The sequence below is a fragment of the Octopus sinensis genome, linkage group LG6 (genome assembly GCF_006345805.1).
Source record: "Octopus sinensis linkage group LG6, ASM634580v1, whole genome shotgun sequence".
In the NCBI taxonomy this organism is placed as follows: Eukaryota; Metazoa; Mollusca; class Cephalopoda; order Octopoda; family Octopodidae; genus Octopus; species Octopus sinensis.
This window is the reverse complement of record NC_043002.1, coordinates 45,573,222-45,590,431: the sequence shown is the minus strand read 5'-3', so window position 1 is coordinate 45,590,431 and position 17,210 is coordinate 45,573,222. Positions and strand designations below refer to the sequence as shown.

Here is a 17,210-nt window from a genome sequence, read left to right as displayed (position 1 = left end):
GAGGTTGGGGTCCACCAGGGTTCAGTACTCAGCCGTCTCCTATTTATCATAGTCCTCCAGGCAATTGTGGAGGAATTCAAGACAGGTTGCCCCTGGGAGCTCCTCTATGCTGACGACCTCGCTCTAATCGCTGAGTCACTATCAGAACTGGAGGAGAAGTTCCAGGTGTGGAAGGAGGGTTTAGAATCGAGGGGCCTTAGAGTCAACCTAGCTAAAACCAAAGTACTAATAAGTAGAAAGTTAGAAAATCCACAAATATCCTCAGGAAGATGGCCCTGCTCGATCTGTAGAAAAGGTGTAGGTAGAAACTCTATAAGATGTACCCAGTGTAAGCTATGGACACATAAGAGGTGCAGCAATGTCAAAGGTAGGCTAACTGGGAAGATAGTTTTTGTATGTGGCAGATGCTCTGGAGCATTGACCTCCGAAAATCTGCAGAAAACAACTTCCGTCACTTTCCGGGGGGAAAAACTAGAAGTAGTTGATAGCTTCCGCTATCTAGGTGACCAAGTTAGTAGTGGGGGCGGGTGCGCTGAAAGTGTAACTGCTAGAATAAGAATAGCCTGGGCAAAGTTTAGGGAGCTCTTACCTCTGCTGGTGACTAAAGGCCTCTCGCTCAGAGTAAAAGGCAGACTGTATGATGCATGTGTACGAACAGCTATGCTACATGGCAGTGAAACATGGGCCGTGACTGCTGAGGACATGCGTAAGCTCGTGAGGAACGAAGCCAGTATGCTCCGATGGATGTGTAATGTCAGTGTACTTACTCGACAGAGCGTTAGTACCTTGAGAGAAATGTTGTACCTAAGAAGCATCAGTTGTTGTGTGCAAGAGAGACGATTGCGCTGGTATGGTCATGTGGCGAGAATGGATGAAGATAGGTGTGTGAGAAAGTGCCAATCCCTAGCAGTTGAGGGAACCCGTGGAAGAGGTAGACCCAGGAAAACCTGGGACGAAGTGGTGAAGCACGACCTTCGGACGTTAGGTCTCACCATGGAAATGACTAGAGACCGAGACTTATGGAAGTATGCTGTGCGTGAGAAGACCCGGCAAGACTAGTGAAGCCATAATCCGTGGCCCCTACCTGGGACGTAGTCAGTCCACCTGTGCATACCTTCCTTCTTGTGACACTTGTGAAGACCTGTTGAGGCAAGTGAGAATCGAATCGAATCGAATCAAATCAAATCAAATCAAATCGAACCAAATCAAAATAGATGAACATCAATGGAATTTGTATCCTTGTGGTACCAGTGCCGGTGGCACATAAGAAAACCATCCGAACGTGATCGTAGCCAGTACCGCAACGACTGGCCTCCGTGCTGAGGGCACGTAACAAACACCATCTGAGCGTGGCCGTCCGCCAGCCCCGTCTGGCACCTGTGTCGGTGGCACATAAAAAAACACCATCCGAGCGTGGCCGTCTGCCAGCCTCGTCTGGCACCTGTGTCGGTGGCACATAAAATCACCCACTACACTCTCGGAGTGGTTGGCGTTAGGAAGGGCATCCAGCTGTAGAAACACTGCCAGATCTGACTGGCCTGGTGCAGCCTTCGGGCTTGCCAGACCCCAGTTGAACCGTCCAACCCATGCTAGCATGGAAAGCGGACGTTAAACGATGATGATGATGATGATGATATATATATATATATATATATATGAATGTATATATGTGTATATGTATGTATATGTATATATATATATGTATATGCATATATGTATATGTATGTATATATATGTGTATATGCATATATGTATATGTATATATATATGTGTATATATATGTGTAAATATGTGTGTATATATATGTATGTGTATGCTTATATATGTGTGTATATATATATATATGTGTATGTGTGTGTGTGTATATATATGCATGAATGTATATATATATGTTTCCCTCCCTTTTTGTTTTTTCTTTTTTTTTTTCTTCCCATTCTCTCTTCCTGTTTTTGATTTGACCTATCTCCTCTTTCCAGTCATACACAAATCTCCTCCCTCCATCTATCCATTAAATTTACGAACACATTCCCAAATTTGAATTCACCAAACAACCCCATTGATCGAGCAAGACTGTTTGCAGTGCTCTATGCTTTGAATGGCCAAATGTAACTACCATTCGAACTCACGCACCGACTACAAGAAACTTCTTCACCACTTATATACACCATACTACTTGAATAACGAAACTGCAAATACAATATCCCTATGTATCTCACTTCTACTTTTATCCTCTTACTTCCCCCTGTATTTCTACAATAATTAATACTCTGATGAAGAATAAAGTGAGTTCACAGTTATAACTTAAGTTAGTGTCTCATAACTGCCCACTCAAAACTACCTTGGATTGTAAGGCGACCTTTTGAGTCAAGTAAATCAACATCAACTTCAGTATCAAAATCAAATCAAATTACAATCAAACAGAAATTGTAGTTGTGACTCCCATGCCAGTGGCACGTAAAAAGCACCGTCTGAACGTAGCCGATGCCAGTGCCACCTGGACTGGCTTCCATACTGGGGGTACATAAAAAGGACCATCCAATCGTGGCTGATGCCAGCTTCTCTTGCTCCTGTGCTGGTGACATGTACAAAGCACCCACTACACTCTCAGTGTGGTTGGAGTTAGGAAGTGCATCCAGCTGTAGAAAGTCTGCCAGATCAGATTGGGGCTTCGTGCAGCCCCCTGGTTTCCTGGACCCCAGTTATATATACCATATATGTATATACATGTATATATTTGGTATATCTACACACACACACATATATATATATATATATATATATATATATATATATATATATATATAACAGGAAAGTTTACGAAAATAAACAAAAGATGAAGGCAGGTGGAGTACAAACAAACAAATGTATTAGTATAGCGCTCAGGAATAGAAATAGAATATATATATATGTATACGTATATATTTGTATATGTATGTATATATCTATGTATGTATATGTATGTCTATATATGTATCAATATGTAGATGTATGCATATATATATGTGTATATATATATGTATATGCTTAAATATATATATTTATATATATATATGTGTGTTTATATATATGTATATGTACATGTATATTTATATATATATATATATATATATATATATATCTTCAAAATCAAATCAATATATATGTATATATATGTGTGTATATGCATATGTATGTATATGTATATATATATCCGTGCTTTGGGGACGTAACAAACACCATCCGATCGTGGCCGTCCGCCAGCCTCATCTGGCACCTGTGTCGGTGGCACATAAAAACACCATCCGAGCGTGGCCGTCTGCCAGCCTCGTCTGGCACCTGTGTCGGTGGCACATAAAAACACCATCCGAGCGTGGCCGTTCGCCAGCCTTGTCTGGCACCTGTGTCGGTGGCACATAAAATCACCCACTACACTCTCGGAGTGGTTGGCGTTAGGAAGGGCATCCAGCTGTAGAAACACTGCCAGATCTGACTGGCCTGGTGCAGCCTTTGGGCTCCCCAGACCCCAGTTGAACCGTCCAACCCATGCTAGCATGGAAAACGGACGCTAAATGATGATGATGATATATATATATATACATGTATTTATGTGTGTATATGTATATATTTATGTATATATATATGTATATATTTATATGTATATAATTTAGAGAAAAACCTCTGTTAAACATTTCAATAAAGAAAGATTTTATTCACACCATATAGAAAAGTTATACTGTTAAAAAAAATCTTATTCTAAAAATCTATAAAGTACAGTAAAAATTAAATAGTTGCAAAAGCACTATGTACGTTTCGTGGCTATATTTTCAAATAGGTAATAATAATTATAAATTCAATTTGATTTAAAATGAAATCAAATTCATTAATTCTATTTAAATATATAGTCACTCATCAGGTCTAAGATAATAAATAAGAAAAAAACAGTATAAAATGATAATAGAATAAATGTACTTATCTTAACTTATACTAATTATCAAATAAATCTATAAAAATACTTTTAACTATAAATAATCAAAAAGCATTTAACTATATTTCTTAAAATAAAATAACTATGTATATCTATATATTTATTTATATATATATATATATATATATATATATATATATATATATATATATATATATATGTGTGTGTGTCTATATATGTATATATATCTTGTACATATGTGGGAAATTGTGTTTGTGTGTGTGGTAGTGGAGTTGAAAGTAATTGAAATTGAAACAATATAATAGTGAAAGTATTAATAGAGATGTTATTGTTTCACTTTTAACACATAATCCGGAAGCAATGTAAGAGATAAGAGATTGCTCTGGGCTTGCATTAGGCAACAAGTTGAAAATTTTTTTAGCCCATGAGACTGCATGGACCCTAAGTAAGGGATGTGTAAAATTTGAATAAAGTATGTTGGGTAGTTCTTGAGTTTTAGTGATGCACACATACAGACAGACATGCATTCTCAGTTTTATATATACTAGCAGGCATACCCGGCGTTGCCCTAGGCTGTTTGTTAAGCATGCCTGGTCAGTGTAGTCTCCCATGAAGTAGAGTTGAAGAAACTGAGGCGAGGCAGCGTCATGTGGCTGCAAGGGGCCAGTTCTATGGTAAATCTGCCCCTGCACTCTAAAGGAAGGCATGAAATGCTCATCTCGTATGATATTGGCCCTTAATGAAAGTCATTTGGAACGCGCAGTTGTACGCACATATCCGCTTGAGAAAGTCATCAGAATAAGTTGACGCCCCTGTTAGAAGATCAGTCAAAAAGGGTGGAGGATCTTGTAGATGGGGTGCTGTAATCTTACAGCACATGCCAGGAGTTTCTCCAGGCCACTTTTTAACCCCGCAAAATTGGCAGATTTTGGACATGCAGCCTATTTGAACGTCAGGGTGATTACTGTAGTCAATTGTAGGATCATAGTTGAATGCTGTCATTGACCAATGCAAGGAGCATGGCCTTATGTAGGAATGTCGTGCAGCCCTTTGCTGAGTTATAGCTTCCAGTTGTTGTCTTTTCCTTATAGTCTCCATAGCGCGTGTAGCAGCTGTTGCTGCAGCATCTCTTGTAAGTCGAACTGCACATTGTGCTGCAGCTTGTGCAGCAGCAGTTGAGGAAGCATCTTTTGTAAGATGATCTGTGCATTGTGCTGCAGTCTTTGCAGCTTGTGCAGCAGCAGTTGGGGAAACATCTCTTGTAAGTCGATCTGCACGTTGCGCTGCAGTCTTTGAAGCTTGTGCAGAGTGTAGAGGAAGACATCATGTTCGGTGTGCTGAACGTTGGTGTTGCTCTGTGCAGCTCATTGCACAGCATTACGTGCTAACCGATCACAACGCTGCTTTTCACTTTCCCTTCTTCGCGCTGAAGCCATCTTAAGTGCATTGAGTGAGTTCCTCCCGGCTGCGTTCTCAGCTGATTCACTTGCATGCATACATTTACTTTTCTTTGCAGCATTTGTGTGCTGACCTATATTAGATCTTTTGCATAGAGGCATGGTGGAAAATTATCAGTTTATGCAATAGAAAAAGTCCTAAGGAAAAAGCAGTGAATGTGTAGCACCCAAAAAATAGTAAAATGTAGTTGGCAAAAATGTTAATCAAACAGACTGAATTAAGGATTTTTAATTTTGGGTAAGAGTTTTGAAGTGGCTAGTTAAGTTGGAATAATTATATAAAAAAGAGCGTTCATGTGAAAACAGAGGCAAATTGTATCTTGCAAATGAAAACTGCTGGCAGTACTGTGCAAGCAGTTGATAAGAGCTCACCACAGCTGACAAAGTAAAGTATTGATTTTTCCAGCTGGGTGTGTGTCATGTTTTTTTGCTGGCTCAAGCCAAACCCTAGATGAATTGAGAGTAGTCTATTATGTTTGGGGACACGGAATTTTGAGGAAAAAATTATAAAAAGACTCCTAAGTCAAAGAGAGCACATGTCAAATTTGGTGAATTTCGGTTGGAAACTGTAGAAGTGGTTCACGCAACACACACACAGACAGACAACTTGCCTTTAAAATATATAAGATCAAACACGTACTGTTGCATAGATGTGGTGGGTTCAAATCCTAGGCGAATTGGGAGTAGTGTATTTAAGTTGGGGGCGTGGAATTTTGAGGAAAAATTATAAGAAAAAGCGTCCTAAGTCAAAGAGAGCACATGTTAAATTTGGTGAAATTTGATTGAAAATTGTTGGAGTACAAGTGGTTCACACAACACACAGACAACTTGCCATTTAATTTATAAGATAGAGGTGGAAGCAACAGTAATGATAGTGGTGGTGGTGGTAGCTGAGGCAGTCAGGGACTGGTGATAGCGATGCGAAAGACTGGTGATGGTGGTGTCATTGAAGTGTCATTGTTGGGCCCAATGCCCAATGAATAGCCCTCCACAGGAGCTACTTAAAAGCCGCCTGATAGGGTAGCTTTTAAGCTAGTATTTCCTATTTGCCTTTTAAGTTGAGGATGCACTTCAGTTCTGTTAGTTACAAGATGGTCTCATTTGTGCTGGTGCCATGAAAACAGCACTCAACACACTCTTTAAAGTGGTTGACATCAGGAAGGGTATGCAATCTAAGAAACCATGCCAAAACAGGGACACTAGAGCAAGATGTGGTTCTCCAGTGTAATGGATCCTGCCAAAATGTCTAACCTGTGCCAGCATAGAAAGTGGTTGTAAAAATGATGTCGACATCATCGTCATCATCATAATTTAACGTTTGTTTTCCATGCTGGCATGGTTCGGATGGTTTGACTGAAAACTGGTGAGCTGGGGAGCTGCACTAGGTTCTAATCTGATTTGGTATGGTACAATGGCTAGATGACCTTCCTGATGCCAACCATTTCAAGGGTTCCATACACACACACACACAAATATATGTATATTGTCATATCCTCATTCTCACATCCATTTTTCAATGGTTGCATGGATCAGATGAAATGTTGAGGTGAATTTTTTATGCCTGGATGCTCTTCTTATCTGCAGCTCACTTATTACAAAGTATTGCAATATTTCCCCTTGTCATTTGAACAATAAGTAACTCAGTGACCAAACATGCTTTTCAGGAGAATTGCAAATAAGTGACAGTTTATATGACTGTAATTTGTGTTTACAATTAACGTGCAAATATGAAGAGAAGAATACTTCACACTCATTCACAAAGTGATGAAGACAAATCTGAAGCTGTTGCACCACATGAAGGGAATGACAAAGGACTGTGCTGACTGGCGGTATGCTGTGTGGGTGAATATAGTTTCCTTCTCCAATTAAACAATAATATTAAGAGGAAATCAATACCAGGCTGCAAAACCCATTTACTGAGAACTTACTGCTGCCTCATACACTTGCTACAGAATAATCGTAGAATATTGATCAAACATGTGTATTCTGAAGCCAGAAGATATTGTACACACAAGATTTCTCAATTAAATGTTCAGCTCAACTTTGTACTATGCTAATTCTATATAACTGTCTTTCTGCTTATTTGCTCTTCATGTTCAACATTATTCTACTAATATCGATATGATGTTGATATAATTTCATTTATTTATTCATTTATTTTTTTTTTTAACAATTAGGAAAGACTTCATTAAATGTAAGATTGTCTCTTGCAGTACTGTTTTTGACTTATAACACTTCAGATTGTGAGCTGGAAAGCTTTATGTTCTATTTCATGTATTTGTAATTATTTGTAACCTTATATTCTTAACCACCAGATTTCTTCAGATACTAAGTAAAAGCAAAAATAACGAACCATTTGATATCAGATGTTACAAAGGGCAATGAATTAGTAGAAACAGTAAAATGTTGCATAAAATACCATGAGGCATTTAGTTACGGCCCCTCACATTCAGTGTTCATATCCTATCTGGCTTGACTTTACAGTTTATCCATTCTTCCAGTGAATTATTGTGAATAACTATACCTTATTCTCATGCAAGCCCTTGTGTCTAAGTTCATCATTTCACATATGTTTTCCATGCCAGCCTGGGTTGTACTGTTTGACAGGAGCTGGTGAGCCAGAGGACTGTGTGATGCTCTAATGTCTGCATTGGCATGGTTTCTACAGCTGGGTGCCAACCACTTTATACTCTTTGGTGTCGTGGGTACTTTTTATGTGGTGCTTGTACCAGTGAGGCCACCAAGTAACTTACAAGACATGACTCCTTCAACTGAGGTGGGAGTGTAGTCTTGAGTGAGGTGGCTTTGTGCCAGGCAATGAAAGGGTTAACCCTTTAGCATTTAAACCAGTTATATCTGGCCCAAATATTATGCCTATTTTATGTCCAAACTGGCCAAATCTGACTCCTCACACTTACCCTGTAAAGTCATACTAAAAAATAAAATGTCACATCATTGAAATCTCATAGCTATGAAATAATGTATGATTAATTCAAAATAATGTGAGTAAATAAGCATTGCATATGACTGAGTAATCTGAATACTAAAGGGTTAAAGAATGATTAGGGGACAAGAACAAGTGTCTTTTTGGGAGAGATACATTGTTATCCCAGTTGGAAGTGAAGAAGTGAAGGAGGATGGTTGTGAAGATGTGTTAGGGCATACCTTTAACTTATAGGAAGGTGAATAAAGAGAAGTGGTATGGGTGGGTAAAGAAGCTCGTTACAAATTGACGTTAAATCAGGGGTTCTCAACCATTTTTTATCAATGGACACCTTTGATTACTATTTATTTTGGTGGACCTCCACTGGCCTCCACCCACTGTCAAGCTGTCATAATGCTGGCTGCCTTCTACGCCATGCTACTCTTAAGATCATAAAGCATGACTAGACTGAGGGGACAGTAGAAGGCCGGATGGTATAATTTTCCCGTTCCAAGGCAGCAGGCCTCTCGTCTAGGATGCCCAATGCTGTGATACCTTCTCCAGTGGCAACTTAGCATGGTCATCCACCAGCCCAGGCTCTGCTGCTCGTCAAACTGAGAAAGAAAAAAAAAACTCAAGATTTCAGTTGCCCTCTGACAGGTTAATGTTTAATCCTATGGCACTTGAGACCTCTGGTGTTTTTGGTCTCTAGAGCATATCCCTGCTCACCACTATCGAGACAGATTGCTGTCTGCAAGTGCGAGCCCTGTGAGTCAGAGTGGCTGTTTCACTATCATTTGGGGCAATGCTTTTCCATTTTGTCTGCTGGTACCATGAAATATGTTTATATTATGAGAGGCAAGATTCTCCATATTTGAGTAATATAATGTCTTGCTTCAATGAAATAGTAAACAAAGAAATAAGATATTAGACAAAGAATTTTGTTATTCATACATTAACTTGTGTATGTTGAACTATGTAAAATGTTAAAAAAAGAAACCAGTTTCTTCTCAATAAATATGTCTAAATCAAAACTTTTTCACGAACACTTCATATACTACTGTGGGTCCCCAATTTGCTATTTTGCTTGTGTGGACCCCACAAAATCATATATGGCCCTCAGTTGAGAACCACTGCATTAGATTTTATGAACACTTCTGCTCAACTTTCTATCTCTGCTCAACTTTCTATCTATAGGTACTACTTCAGTCACCTGTGCCTTTTTTTTTTATCATTTTAAAAAATCCTATCTCATATACTTTTATCATTTAAAATATTTATGAATTAAAAGTTATAACAGATCTTAGATGGAGAGTTATTAAAATTGCAGTCATATTTTTAAATAATAGATGTAACTAGATTCACATATTTAAAAAAATGTTTTAAAATGAAGAGAAAGTGTTTTGCTATAGGTGAGAATGTGGATAAGACACACTCTTAATATTGTTTAACCCAGATTTGAGTCTAGACCATCCCATTTCCCCCCAAACATAGTGTACTTTAAACTGTTTTATTCAGTATGTTTTTCCTTTAAGTTTTTAAGGTACAGTTTGAGGGAGATTTGGCAGTGATTGCTAGTATGCCAGATGACAATATGGAAGCTCCTTCATTGGCACTTTTAATATTTTGACATTGGGAAGAATGCAGTAAGCAAGTTTGTAACATAGGTGTATATTTACATTATATATTGATTACATTTTCATAGCCTTTTGTCTATATGAGTGAATAACATAATTAGCTATGCTTGTAGACATCGATTGTTGTAAGTGCCAACACTTGAAGTTTTTGACTAATGAATAATAAAAATAGCCTAAATTTTCTAAGAATATTTTAACTGATATTTTCCTTAAGGAATCTGCTGTATAACTTTGTATTTATGTATGTACTAGCTGGTGTACCTGGTATTTCCCAGGGGTGGGGGTGGGGTAAAGATGTTCTATTGAAATGCCTTATTACTCTGATATAAGAAAGCAATTTCGTTATAACTTCTACAAAAGGTGTATTTTCCGTCACGAAAAAGTACAAAAAACTGTCAACTGGAGGAGAGAGAAATTGTTGGAGGTTGGCGAGAGGCAAAGACATTATTCTGCTTAGTGAAGGCATCTGGCAAATGTATAACTGCTGTCATTCATAGAAAAATTATTGTTTTACCGTGAGAAAAGTGCTGTTGAAGTGTTAAGTGAAATTTGGCAATTGAGGATCGAATCCACACTATGTCTGCATGATGCCACTACAAATACGTTGTAGAATAAAAATTTATCTACTGTCATGGAAAAAGGGTAACTGTAAAAATGCAGAATTATTGGAGTAATGGGCATTCAAAAAAGATGTATGTAAAGAAATGTATGAATGAAGTTTTTAATGTTTAAGATTCAAATTAAGGAAGTGCAATAATAATGTTTAGCAGTTCAAAACTGTGAGTAGTGAAATGCTGAATTAGGTTGGCTGATCATAAGAATCAAATATTGATTGCTTCCCTAAAATCTGCAGGTGGTACGGATTATTTCCCTTGAGTTGTTTAACTAAAATAGGAGTAATATGTAGTAGATAGAAGGATCCATTAGAAGGGCCCTATTATCGATTTTATTCATCAATCTAAGTATGTCACAAAGTTTCCAGACATGATTTCTCCTCACGTGTCAAATAAAGTATCAGTTTCAACCTCATAAATCCTAGGGCTTGTGACAGACGTAAGTTTTTAAGTTAGTCTTTTTAAATGGCTGTGCATATAGGAAAACTAATAGTGACAAACTGGCAGAGTTGTTGGAGTACGATGCGTTAGAAATTTTTACAGCATTTCTTCCAGCTCTATGATCTGAGTTCAGAGGATTTGAACTCTGCTAAGTTTGACTTTTATCCTGGGTGGTGGTGGTGGTGGGGGGGGGATCAATAAATGAAGTACCAGTCCTGGGCAATGGATTAAGAAAATTATTATAGCTTTGTACAAGGTGTTATTTGGTGTTATTTGTTGTGGCTCTTTGCTTGTGATGATATCTGTGTCAAACTGTATTGGTTCTTGCCATGCCTTTCACTTTGGGAGATAGCATCACGGAGGAGGTGGGGGAGTCAGTGACAGAGTAGTTAGAGAAAGGGAGAGGAATGAAAGTGCAAGAGTTTAGAATAGTATGGTAAAGTATGAAAATTATAGTGGGAATAAAAAGGAAAAGAGAGAGAGCGAGTGAGTGAGGTGATAGAAAAGAGATAGGAGAAGAGTAAGCTGCATGCCTAGGAACTGCTGGCCTTCTATTTAAAACAAAAAGAAAAGGCCTTTAGAAACTTGCTTTGCAACCATATGGTTTCAAGTTCTGTCCCATTGTGCAGCATCTTAGGCAAATGTCTTCTACTACAGCCCTGAGCTGACCAGTGCTTTATGAGTGAATTTAATGGATGGAAACTCTGTGGAAGTCCACTATACATATGTATCATATGTATACACACAAACATGCTACATCCTGCCATGTATGTATGTATGTATATATGTATCTATCTGTATGTGTGTGTGTCTTTGTGTTCCTGTAACTTAGCAGTTTAGCAAAAGAGACCAATAGAATAAAACAGACTTTAAAAAATAAGTACCGGAGTTAATTTGACTGAACCCTGCAAGGCAGTGCCCCAGCATGACTGCAGTCCAATGACTGAAATAAGTAAAAAATAAAAAAAACCCTGCACTTTGAAGAGGAATTTACCAGTAGTCTTTGTGTGTTTCTGAATGGCTAAGTTGTGTTCTCCAGGCTACTGTTATTATATAATAATAGCCAATATAAATGCTGGGTGGGTGGTTGGTTGGATGATTTCTCTAGTTGTCCTTTATACTGTATAGAGAGAAGGGAAGAGAGAGGAAAAGAGAGATGCAGAGAGAGTTAACATTGGAGGATGAGTGCACATACTTGGTGGCAGGCAATGAGTAAAGAATGCACACACACACGCACACACACACAGAGTAAGAGATATAGAATCTTGGAGAGTAGGAGGAAGAGGTGGAGTAAATGACAGGGTAGTTAGAGAAAGAAAGACAAGAATGAAAGCACAACAGTTATAATAAAACAAAAAATATAATAGAAATAAGGATTATAAAACAAATTAGAGGGAGTAAAAAGGAGAGAGGGAAAAAAGAGTAGGGTGAAATGGTGATAGGTAGAGGCAGAGAGAGGAGGGGAAGAAGTCAATTATAAGTGTATTATAGAAGAAATGAAAATGTATTATATGAGAAAATTTATTTGAAGAACAGTGAAAATGTGTAATAAAATGTGAACAGTCAATTGCAAAGGTATTTAAACAGTTTGACGTGTAAAGCAATGTTTTATATTTCTCTCCATAAAACAAAGTTTTATAGAGATGAACAAACAAATAAAAATGTTATAAAACAAATAAGTTTTTATTAGGTTAAGTGACAGATACACTAAAAAATGTGTGTAAATGTGTGTAAAATAGGCTCACACACATATATAAACATATACATGCTCACACGCACACATACACACATCATCATTGTTTTAATGTCCACTTTTCCATACTTGCATGGGTCAGATGGAATTTGTTGAGGCAGTTTTTCTATAGCTGGATGCCCTTCCTGTCACCATCCTTTATTTCCCAGCAAGGTAATATTTCCCTGTGACCATGACACTTACTTGCAACTGTCACATGATATCAAAAGCAAGCAGACACACACACAACTAGGCATGTACATATACAGACAAATACATCAACTTGACTGGTCGGATGTTGCTTTCAATCTACTGACCACAATATTTCATCCGTTCTATTCTTGATCTTGCCCTCCTCCATTGCAGTCTCATTCTCTTTATGTCATTAATCCAACTGAGTGGAGATCTTCTGAGTGGTTGTTTCATGCATGTACCACACATATAAATTAATTTTAAGGTAATAAATATTTTTGCTTTTGAAAATTAATATACATTTCATCACTTTGTATAAGTGCCAAGGAATTTGATAGAAATTTATATCATATTTCCTGATATTACCCATAGCGGCAAAAGTATACTTCCTAATTGAATCCATCATATGATGGGTAACACTTTAGTTTTCTCATATATAGTATTTAATTATGCGTTTTATAACCAGTTCCAAGATATTTTACTTTGATTTAGAGCAGTATTATAGATTCCTTATTTGCAGCCTATTCAGCTATTTTGCTTTCTTTTTTTTCACCTTCTTTTAAAGAGTGGCTCAGTGGTTAGAGCATTGGGCTCACAATCATGAGGTAGTGAGCTTAGTTCCCAAACCAGGCTGTGTGTTGTGTTCTTGAGCAAGACACTTTATTTCATGTCGTTCCAGTTCACTTAGCTGTAGAAATGAGTTGCGACATCACTGGTGCCAAGCTGTATTGGCTTTTGTTTTTCCCTTGGGTAACATTGGTGGCATGGAGAGGGGAGGCTAGTATGCATGGACAACTGCCAATCTTCCATAAACAGCCTTGCCTGGACTTGTCCCTTGCAGAGGAACTTTCTAAGTGCAATCCCATGGTCAGTCATGACCAAAAAGGGTAATTTCTTACTTTTACCAACACTAGTTCAACACTTAGTGTTTATTTGGTCACTTTCCATTGTAGGTTTTTCAAATAGATTTCTTTAGTTTAAATCGATTTTGTAAATTTATTTACAGTATTGTATACAGGAGCTGAGCATTATTATAAAAGGTGACATAAACTACATACATTAAGTGTTAAGGTCTTGACCGTTTAACCCTTTGGCATTCACATTATGCAATGCTTATTTATTCACATTGTTTTCAACTAATCATGCACTATATTGCAACTTTGAGATTTCGATGATGTGATTGTTTATTTTTAGAATTACTTTGAAAAGGAGGTGGGAAAGGTCAGTTCTGGCTGGTTTTGAACTTAAAACGTGTAGAATATTTGGGTCAGATATGATTGGTTTAAATGCTAAAGGTTTAACGTACAGCATGTGATTGTTGAAAGAGAACAAAATTCTATTATATCTTTGTAGTGTTCACCGTAATAATTAACATCAAGTTTACAATATTTTCTAGTACAAATTTCATACCCAAGTGCTTTGAAAATTACCACTGGCTGAATCAATAAGGGATGCTGGTCTATTAATTAGACAGACTATTCCATCATTGACTCTGCGCTCTGTCCTTGGCAGAAGTACTTAACTATTAATGGTCTAGTTCCAGCAGCTTTGCATAGGATCAATAGCAGTGGTGGGTATATTGTATAATTGATGAGTAATTTGTGAGCTTCTGATGTTGAAATCTTTTCTTCCCATGGATAAGGAAAAAGCAACAGGAAACCACTTCAGTGTATCCTTTCTCGAATAATCCTCATGGTTCCAGTTACCCAATGAATGGTGGAATTTTTACTTACCAAATGCATTAATACAAACTTTTACTTGTTTTGTTTACGAGCTTTTAAACTAACCCAAGTGTTTTTGGTATATTCAAACATTTTTTTTTTGTTTTCTTTCATCATTGTAGTATTGCTGACAGTAATTTCAACATGAGTGCTGATATACATTACAGAGCTTTAACAGCTGGAGAAGAAGGCAAAATAGGTAAATTGATAATATTGATTTCTATTGAATGTGTTTATCAATTGGATTTTTCTTCATATCTAATAGGCTTTCTGTTGATTTTATTTATTACTATTATTATTATTATTAATGTAATTTTTTTTGTCTTTGTAGATATAATCTACATTGGTAATATTCCAACAAATATATCACAAGTAAGTGTAAATGTATTTTTCAGTTTTACATCTTTAGGATTTTAATCATTTGGTATTTTAAGTCTTTTTTTTCTTTAATATTTTAATATTTTTTTCACCCTATAGGTTTGATGTCTTTTGCAAAGTTTTGATACTGTTAGTAATTATTGAATTGTTTATTTGATGCGTTGAGTCAATAATTTTTAGTAAAGTACTTTTTGTTAAATCACTTCACTCACAGATTAATGTTGCCATCTTTTTCTCTTTTACATTTATCTGTGAGTTGAATGAGTTTATCTAAGCCACATTTTGTCAATAAGTCAACTGCACAAAAACAAGCTATCATTGTATAACATATCAGATTTCTTTCTCATATTCATCAAAGAATGTTTGAAGTAAAAGAAGTGTTGGGGGAAAATATGTCAATTCTTCTGAATGAGCTAATTTGTAAAATATTGGTTTCTTTTGACTAAATACAAAGTCAGTTTTTGTTAGGAGTGGAAGGAAAAATCAATAGAATCAATTGTAGTATATTACTGGTACTTGAGTTAGCAAGTTCTTAAAAATGGTTCAGTGCCAGATTAAATGCTTTTAATATTTTTAGTTTCTTTTCCTTACATTAGTTCTGACACCCTCTTCCAAAATCTGGCTCAGTGCCACAGATTTTAGGAGAAGGTGCAGCTAGCATTTTATTTTTTAAACCTTGAAAGGTTCATTGTATTATGAGCTCAGTTCCTGCTTGTATTAACCTTGACATTCATCTCTATCACTCATTAAGATAAGTGTTTTTTTTAATAAATTTTAGATGAGAAATATTGGATAAAAACATGTGCTTCTATTTTTTTGTAAGGCAGTATCATTTTGTTTGTTATTTGTTTTTATATCATTTTCACCCAGTACACAAGTGGATGGCAAATAAACTGAGAAAATGTAGGCTTGTGAGGTCCCTTGAGTCCTGTCTCACTAAGGACTTATCAAACCTCTTTAGTGCAAGTGCCTTCAGAAAATGCACCCAGAATACTCTGTCAAATGGTTTGCAATAGCGAGGCTATCCAGCCATTGAAACCAAACCAAAATGATATATAAGCACCAGTCTATGAGAGTAGTGGCTCCCCACCCCACCCCAAATGACTAGTCTAGCTCTTGCAGAAAATGGATGTAAAATGATGATTATGTGTCAATGTGTAATGGGTGACTATAAAACTTGCCTTTCCACCACACTTTAAACTACAGAGATTTTGATTATTTACAATTTCCAGAACGAAATAAAATGTCATCATGCCAAAAGTCAAGATCGAAATAGGGATCTTTAAATCTTTAAGTTTAATTCTCTCTTAATTGACTATTTGACTATCTTAATTAACTTAATTCTGACTATCTGCAAGTGACATTATAATTTAGGTAGTCATATATATTTACTGCCCTTAAATAAGAATATTTCATTAAAGTATACTGAATGAATTATGTTAAACGATGAGATGATGATGATATTGATAGAAAACAAATTCATTCCAAATTAAAATGTAAGTCAAAATATAATAGATCATTTTGTCTTTATACAGTTTTACACCGTTTTTTATAGATTTTTGAAATTTGCCTGAAATCTATATATTTAAATAGATTGGAGAACAGACATTGCAGCTAATGAAAATTTCTTCACCAAACACTTATCAATAAACACACAAGTGTTACTCAACCTGTGAAAAATAGTAGCCAAATTTCCCTCAAAACATGTCCCCTCATCTCAAATTAGGAAAGGACACTTTGAAAAATGTAATCCTATATATATACAAACAGACAAGCTAACATGGGGTGTGGAGAGAGATGGTATCTGTCAATCTTGTGAAGTTAGAAAAGCACTTGTAGAGGTGGCTGAAGAACAGCTTCTGGAATGACTGTGAAGTCCAGATTCCAATCTGTAGCCTCAGTTGCAGCTATTCTAAATAAAATTTAGAAAAATAATTAGGAAAGAGTAAGAAAATAGTGTTCATCCAATGTCAACAAATGCTACTTGTGATCTTGATAATCTATAAAGAAGTATTTAATTCACATAAAATGACTTCATTGATCTGTTGACCTGCCACATTTTTTACAAGAAAGAAATGTATAATTTTTGATGTCTGTTAAAATTGAGATCTGTTTTTAATTACAAAATATCACCATTGTCCTGGTTATATCTTGTAAAAAGGGAGTTCATCTTATCTAGTGTGGAAGCAT

The 17,210-nt window shown here is 36.5% G+C and overlaps 1 protein-coding gene across 5 annotated transcripts in view; it reads left to right on the top strand.

Moving 5' to 3' along the window:
- LOC115212823 overlaps positions 1-17,210 on the top strand; it is a 71,318-nt gene that overhangs the window by 18,719 nt on the left and 35,389 nt on the right. For 4 of the 5 annotated variants that reach the window (XM_029781586.2, XM_029781585.2, XM_029781589.2 and 1 more), the window contains exons 2-3: positions 14,765-14,841; positions 14,974-15,014. In XM_029781586.2, the coding sequence (XP_029637446.1) occupies positions 14,787-14,841; positions 14,974-15,014 (96 nt within the window). In that variant the 5' untranslated portion in view covers positions 14,765-14,786. Of the gene's footprint in view, positions 1-7,559; positions 7,626-14,764; positions 14,842-14,973; positions 15,015-17,210 lie in introns of those variants that run through there. The other variant, XM_029781587.2, reaches the window with a different exon arrangement.